We start from the raw sequence: 7469 nt of genomic DNA, 5'->3' as shown, positions 1-7469 counted from the left end.
AGATAAAGCTTCCAGATGACTGACTGAACTAGTCCGAGTTTCTCTTGCATCTACTAGATAGCAGCAGTGCTAGAAAGTAATCACTGAGCATTCAAAAGATGTTTTCCTAATACTAAGGAGATTGAAAAGGGTTTAATATCTTTAATAGTTTTACATCAAAGAGGATTATAAGAAGCAATGTAACAAATGCCCAAACTGGATTGACTTTGTACACAAAGCTTAAATCTCTGGGCCTCAGGGGAATTATTCAAAGACACCTAGAAACACAGTGATGCTGGAGCTACCCATGGATCATTGCCTGTTCCTGTCTGACAGGGTAAACCCTAAATGGCAGGTTACATACCTGGGCAGGTAGCAGCCAGTTTGGTGCAAACCTCTACCACAGGACAAGTTAACCATGCACCAGCAATGTGCCCTTGTGTCCTCTGAGAAGGCTAATGATATCCTGGAGGGAATTAGGAAGACTGTGGCCAGCAGATCAAGGGAGATCATACTCCCCCTCTACCCGCCCTTGTGAAGCTTCATCAGGAGTACTGTGTCCAGTTCTGGGCTCCCCAGAGAAGAAAGACAAGGAACTACTGGAGCGGGTCCAGTGGAGCATTGCAAAGATGATTAAGGGACTGAGGCATCTCTCTTATGAGAAAAGGCTGAGTGACCTGGGACTGTTCAGCCTGGAAAAGAGACTGAGATATCTTATCAATGCATACAAATGTCTTAAGGGAGTGTGTCAAGAGGATGGGGCCAAAATCTTTTCAGTAGTGCCCAGTGGCAGGACAAGGTGCAACAGGCACAAACTGAAACACAGGAAGTTCCACCTGAATATCAGGAAAAATTTGGTTACTTGGAGTGTGACAAAGCACTGGAACAGACTGCCCAGAGAGGTGGTGGGGTGTCCTTCTCTGAAGATACTACAAACACACCTGGACAGTCATGTGCAACCTGCTCTAGGTGAACCTGTTCTAGCAGGGGATTGGATTAGGTGTTCTCCAGAGGTTCCTTCCAACCCCAACCTGTGATAGGTGCCCAATCCTCTCACAGTGAGAAAGACAGAACTAAACCAACCTGTTGAAATGAGAAGTTCAGCAGCTCTGAACCGATGAAAAAGATGTTGGATTAAGAGATAAGATGCAAAATTTTGCTAACCAGCTCTGCTGCTGTCACATGCAAAATTATCAAATCAGATGACCTTTCTGTGCTTTCATTTCCTCAGCTATGGGCAAGGACAGGAAAAATTCTTTAGTCTTTTCTTTAAGCATGGCCAAAACCCAGTAAAATCTGCTGAGCCAAATAAGTGCTTACAAAGCATTCAGATGCATGGAAGTACTATCTTCAGGATCACAGCAGAGTTGATACCAATTTAATCCCAGCTGCAAAGAGGACTGAATAGAAGAGACCAGATGAGATACATTTCCAAAAATGTGTTAGATTCCAGGAGTGCTGGATAGTTTCATGGGCTAAATCCACCACAGTGAAACTGAACTATCTTCAGAATTTTCCTGGGACCAAAACACTTGCAACTGCTGCACCAGATCTACTCAGTGGGAACAAAATCCTCATGTCTAAGGATGAAATTTGAGGACTTCAACATGGCATATCACAGACACTAAAGCCAGTGCCCTGTGTGCTGGCAAACCACAGTGGACAGAAGCCTCCAAATGTATACAGAAGATCAGCAAGAAAAAAGTTTGACCATGCTTTTGTACTTCATGTTTACACTCACATTGCTAACATGGTGCAACCATTGCTGCACTGCAGCCAGATTTGTTTCTGAACCAATTCTTTTACAGGCATTCAGTGACAACCATTATTTTCAATGCAAACTGGCAGCAAACGGCATTCAGACCAGCATCCGCAGTGTAGCAGTCTCTTCCTGTAAAAGCAGCTTAATTTCTTCATGACTCATCTTCAGACCTTTTTCTGTCCAAGCTCTCCTTGCAATACTTACTCCAGACATTAACAACAACAATGTAATCGATCACAATCTGCAAAGTCCTCTTAGGGACACATTCCACAGATCAAAGCTATTCCAAAGGAAGGTCATGCTGTTGTTTCCCTTTAGCCATAAGTGATGGCAATTGTAAAGAAAACATTTAACCTCTTTGTAACCTGAAGAAAAATTCCCTCTTCACTATTAATACAGAGGGAATAAACAATAAATAGATTGGAGAAATAGCACAAGCAGTAGGAGAAGAGAGAATATAAGCTTTGCATCATGTTCCCCTCATCCATACTTATGAGACCCTCAGGTTTTCTGGGTAATCTGAATAAATGGATTTTGGATGATATGGACATGGTAAGAAAACTGCTCTGTGTGAAGCAAGGGGATATAACTGTGGATGTACCAGAGAGATGCCCATGATATATGTACTTTTGCATTCATTGCAGAAAAGACCACAACATCACTTAAAAACATTTACCTGCATAAAAACTTTAAAATGGTAACAGCCCTGCCCATGACCAGCTGCTGAGCAGAGCAATGCCACACTGAGGCCCTGATATATCTAAGCATAGATAAACATTGTAATAAAAGGTGCTTTGTGGAAATCACAAAGAGAGAGAATGGACAGATTCGTCAAAAAAACCCTATCAAACCCTAGGCTGTCTGAGAAGAGCTGAGGGCCTATTTTAGATTGAAATGTTTCATGCATATATATATGCAAACATCTCTCAATATGCACCAAAGTTGCTAAGAATTACTTATTTGTCTGGACAAACTTTAAAAACTAGAACCAAAAGTTAAAAAACAAACAAAAAAAAAAAACCAGAAAAAAAAACCCCAGAAGGAGCTCCAAAGCCAGACACAATGGTGGACAGAACCCAAGTACACATGCAGACAGGGTCAGAAAAGGACTGTGTGAAAGCAGCTGCTCACAATACCTAAAAATAGCTTAGCATTCCTCCTTTTTGGTAAAGCTCCACCAGATGCTCCTGGTACCTTCTGGAAAGAGAGAAAGAAACAATTAAAAATCCATCAAGTGAAACAACAGTGAATCAGAAATAACCCCACACCGTCACCAATTCTGACACACATCTATCTGTCCAGTGTCCTTCTATTAAATCACAGTCCTTGATGAGCAAGACGTAATTCCTCTTTGTTCACCACTGACACTGGGACTCAACTCATCATTGCCAAAACCAGGACACCACTACCCTCATGGAGTGAGAAAACTCCATCTGAATTCCCTCATACTTGGCTCTGTTAGCAATTAAGCAGTGCATGTCTCATGGTCACCACAGGTGACTGCTGTTCTGTCACCAAGACGGGACATCCAGCACCTCTCAAACCACTAGATCCCCAACAGTATTTCTTAATGACAAATACTGAATTAGAGGGAAGAAAAGCCTATTATCCACGTAAAAGATCCAATCTTTCATAACCAATTCCAGTAGAATCACTTTGCTGTGATCTATTAGTTCAGTTAATTTTCTTCTATCCAGGAAATAATGCCCTTTCCATCAGGATCCACTCCTGCTTCCATTAAGAGGAATCCAAATTACCACTGTGTTTTCTTAATATTAGAAAGTGTGGAGGAAACTTGACACCACCCAAACAATTGTTTAGTGAGGATTTTACTGTATTTTTTAATTTAAGCTCCACAGTAGAGAACAGTAACTTCCTAGTGAGATTCAGTTTCAACCCCTACTTTCCCAGCACAGTATACCTCAGACTACTAGGGAAAACACTAGTAGCTGAGGAAATGTAAAAGTTAATGAACTTGTTTCTTAAGCTGTTTATTAAATCACACCATTAAATAAATCAAATTAAATCAAATGAGCCTCTGTGGCTATTTGATGCCAACATGATGCATTATGTAGTGTAATGTTAGTGTAACTGGCAAGGTTGTTAGGCAACTTTTTTTTTTTTTAATAATAATATTGGCATCCAACAGGTGGAGAGAAACCAGCCAAGAACCTGTCAGCCTAGGGAAATTTCATGTTCGCCTCTGCTCCTTCGCAGGCGAGAGGGTCACATATTTTGGGTGGTTCCCTTCACCATGTAAATAAAGCTTTGGTCTAAGCAAACTGCTTGAATCATCAGCAAAGTCTTATACATCATAGGAAAGTTTTCCATTCTTAGAAAGAGCAGATGCCAATAAACACCCCTTGGCTGCATTTAAGAACAGAATCTATTATCCAAATACACAAGCCTTAGGGAAAGGGAAGGAGGGCTGCAACCCCAGCATTTAAAATAGAAATATTCTGCTTGTTATTTTCATTTCATTTAAGAATTTTGATTTTTTTCTTTAACACTACTGGAATTTAACAAGTGGAAAGGAAGTAGCCAAGAATCCAAATCTATTTTTTAAAAGCAGCAGCAAGAAACAACATAACCCAATTACAAATATGTTACGAATGAATTACACATACTCCAAGGATTATAGTTTCAGAACTAAAAAAATATTGTTTCCAATACTAGGAAGCTCCAATTGAATTCTGATGTCACCAAGTGGGATACTGTCAAAGTCATTAAGACTAGAGAAATAATTCACATGGAGTGTTTATACTTAATTCAGGCAGGCAATGATTTCTGTTGGATTGTCCAAACTCCTGAATACATCAGAATTGCAGATGCTCAATATCCCTTAAAACCCCACAACCTGGCAGATTTTTTACCTTGTTTCTCCACCTGTCAGGAATCCCTGAAAACATTCCCTATTCACAAAACCATTTTGGTTTGTAACAGACTCTCCACAAATGGGAGTGCACACAAGGCATCAGCAGTGGCATTAAATTCCATTAGAGATGCTTCTTGGCTAAGGTGCTAGTGCAGCCTGCTCTGCCTTCTCTAGAACTGCACCATTGCCACATTTTTGATAAATAACATCCAGGAGCCCATCCCTGTAGAAACCTTCATGCTTCTCTGCTCAGTGTTTTCAACAGGGCTCAGGTATCACTACAGCAGCAAGCTAAAGCTCTGCCTGGAACTGAGCACTGTCCAGGCAGCTGAATGCAAGTCATATGCTACAGGAAAGTGACCAATTTAAAAATTTTGAAGAGTGAAATTCTGTGGGAAAAGAAAAAACAAAATAAATTTTTTTTATTAGCTAAGAATTTTACCAGAAGTTGCTCCACAACTTGCACTTGTGAACATTTCTGATGATTCAGCAGATGCCTCTGGTGCTGAGCTGCCACTGGCAGATACTCCAGCTCTACTTATGCCAACAGGCTGAAGATGTGACCCTTATTTTCTAACTGAATTGTGACAAGATACACAACTCATACTTATTCCAAACATCTTCGGAAGCAAACTGGGATTTCTGTAGCAATGCAGTGCATTCTGCAAGGATGATGCCAAGGGAACCACAGGCAGGAATAGCAGTCTCACTAAAAGAATCTCAAGATAGCATATCCAATGCCTTTGGCTTTACTGTATCCCATACCATCAAAAGCTTAGATTAAAAAAATCAAAACCACAATGCAGCATGTGCCAGACACTTCATAAAACTGCTCCAGTGAAGTACTGATGTTTCATATTGCTCAAAGAAAAATATGGATAGCACTTAAGAAGCAACGAGTCATGGTAAAAAACATCCACAGCTAATGTATGAGGAATTCTGGCTATGAGCCTATTAGATGATGCAATCTTCACCTGTACTGTATAGTCAAATCCTGCTTCCTACCACATGACCCAGAGCACCAGTGAGTTGCCACCTTCAAACACAGAGCCAAACCCTCTACTACATCATGATCCACAAGGAGAAAAACAGGAACCACTGGACTAGTTTGACTGAAGGGCTATGCAACACTAAACAACAGCTGGGATATTTGTTTCTCCATTTTGGAGTTCTTCAGCCTAATCTTTATCAGGAATGGAATTTTTGAGGCCTCATTTTAGTCCCAGTTTACCTTAACATACTGGAAGAAAGTTATATACAAGGAAAGCTGACAGGATTTCTGCCCACCTGTCTCTAGACAGCATATTTTGGGAGTGTTAAATTCAGTCAGATCTGTTGCTAAAACTAGACTAGGCTCTCCCAAAACAGTGTGAAGGAAAATGCTGGTACCACCCTTAGAAGGAAACACAATTCTAAGGTACAACAAACATCATCAGCAATCTCAGCCTGGAAGACATGCAATCCACCTCACTGTAGCTCTGATAAAATATGAATAGTCACTACTGGAAATAAGATAAGTGGTCAGGACCCTTTACATAACTGAGGGCCTTTACCACCCAAGGGAAACATTGTTTTAGAATGAGAAACAACTATTCTAACTTGCTCCAAGCTGCTATTTTAAGCCCTCTAACTTGCCAAGAGAGACAGAGCTTATGGGAGAGCAAGCTATATGCAAAGCCAGTGCGTTCCATATAGCTCAGGTCAGAGGTCATTCACAGTCAGAGAACTCACACACAAACAGATGTTATGAAGCACAGGTTACATGTGACTTGATATGCAGAGATACTATGGAAGAGGAAGGAAAGTTTGTGTGTACACATCCATGCAGAGATACTATGGAAGAGGAAGGAAAATTTGTGTGTACACATCCGTGTGTGGGGTGGACTAAAGGAGGGGCAGTGTGTGTCTCTAGAATCCAGCATTAATTTAAGCTAAGCTTAAGATCCTGGGCCAGATCAGGATTTAATAGTAATAGTAAGAGTGAAAAGAAATCCTGTCACTCTGAGATGAAACCTCATACAAAAAATAGATCTCAGAACCTTCCAGGAAAATCTAAGCCAAATCCAGTAATTCTACACTTCAAAGGCAGGTTTCAGAAAGGTATTTAGCTACCTAGAGTTTGCACATAATATACAGACAATATGTATGTGATATGCAGAAATGAGTAGTGAAAAAGATCAGTGGAAGTCAGGCACAAGCTGCCTTTAACATCTGACTCTTTAGGGTTTCTGATGCATGCCAGAGCTGAAGCTGGCTGGTATCCAAGCACCTGAATTTGATATTCAGCCCCAAATCTGAACATGTTAATTTCTGCCACTCATGATTTAGTCTCTGCCTGAAATGCATTACCCAAATGAGCACTAGAGACCAAGAAGAGACCAGGAACTGCTGGGGTGGTTAGTCGGGAAGCCACAAGTCTCACCTCTATCACACGGCGTTTCAGATGCAAATACACACACTGTCCTGTTTTCCGGTAATGTCTTTCAATGTGTTCCCTTCCAAATCCCAGAAACGTGTTCATGCACACATAGAGACCTCCTTCAGAATCCTAAAAGGAATGACACAAACAGTTACAGCACAGAAGGAACTGAACAGGACAGAAAGGACTCAGCACAAAGAAAAAAACCTAAAGAATTGCAGATCCTTTCTGTTATCTAACAAGCACTTAAAATATGGTTTTCATAGCACATTACGGTGTTTACATTATCAGTCCTCTAAGAAGCTTCCACATCATATCACATATCAAATCACATCATTCCACAGCCTACAGAAACTCTTTGAAATGGGTTACTTTACAGCTACAGATTAGTCAGTGTCCAAATGGGAGGTCTAGAAGCTAGTCTCGAAAAATTC

General features: G+C 40.7%; 1 protein-coding gene across 1 annotated transcript in view; it reads right to left on the bottom strand.

Annotated features, from left to right (window-relative positions):
* USP13 (ubiquitin specific peptidase 13 (isopeptidase T-3)) overlaps window positions 1-7164 on the bottom strand; it is a gene marked incomplete at its 5' end in the record, with an annotated part of 39078 nt that extends 31914 nt beyond the window's left edge. Inside the window, 2 exons of the mRNA XM_009071910.1 lie at window positions 2878-2938; window positions 7039-7164. Coding sequence (XP_009070158.1) covers window positions 2878-2938; window positions 7039-7164 — 187 coding nt within the window. The remainder of the gene's footprint in view (window positions 1-2877; window positions 2939-7038) is intronic.
* Between the last annotated feature and the right edge of the window lie 305 nt (window positions 7165-7469).

This window comes from Acanthisitta chloris, unplaced genomic scaffold, assembly GCF_000695815.1.
Source record: "Acanthisitta chloris isolate BGI_N310 unplaced genomic scaffold, ASM69581v1 scaffold29333, whole genome shotgun sequence".
Lineage (NCBI taxonomy): Eukaryota > Metazoa > Chordata > Aves > Passeriformes > Acanthisittidae > Acanthisitta > Acanthisitta chloris.
This window is presented reverse-complemented; position numbering and strand designations above follow the sequence as displayed.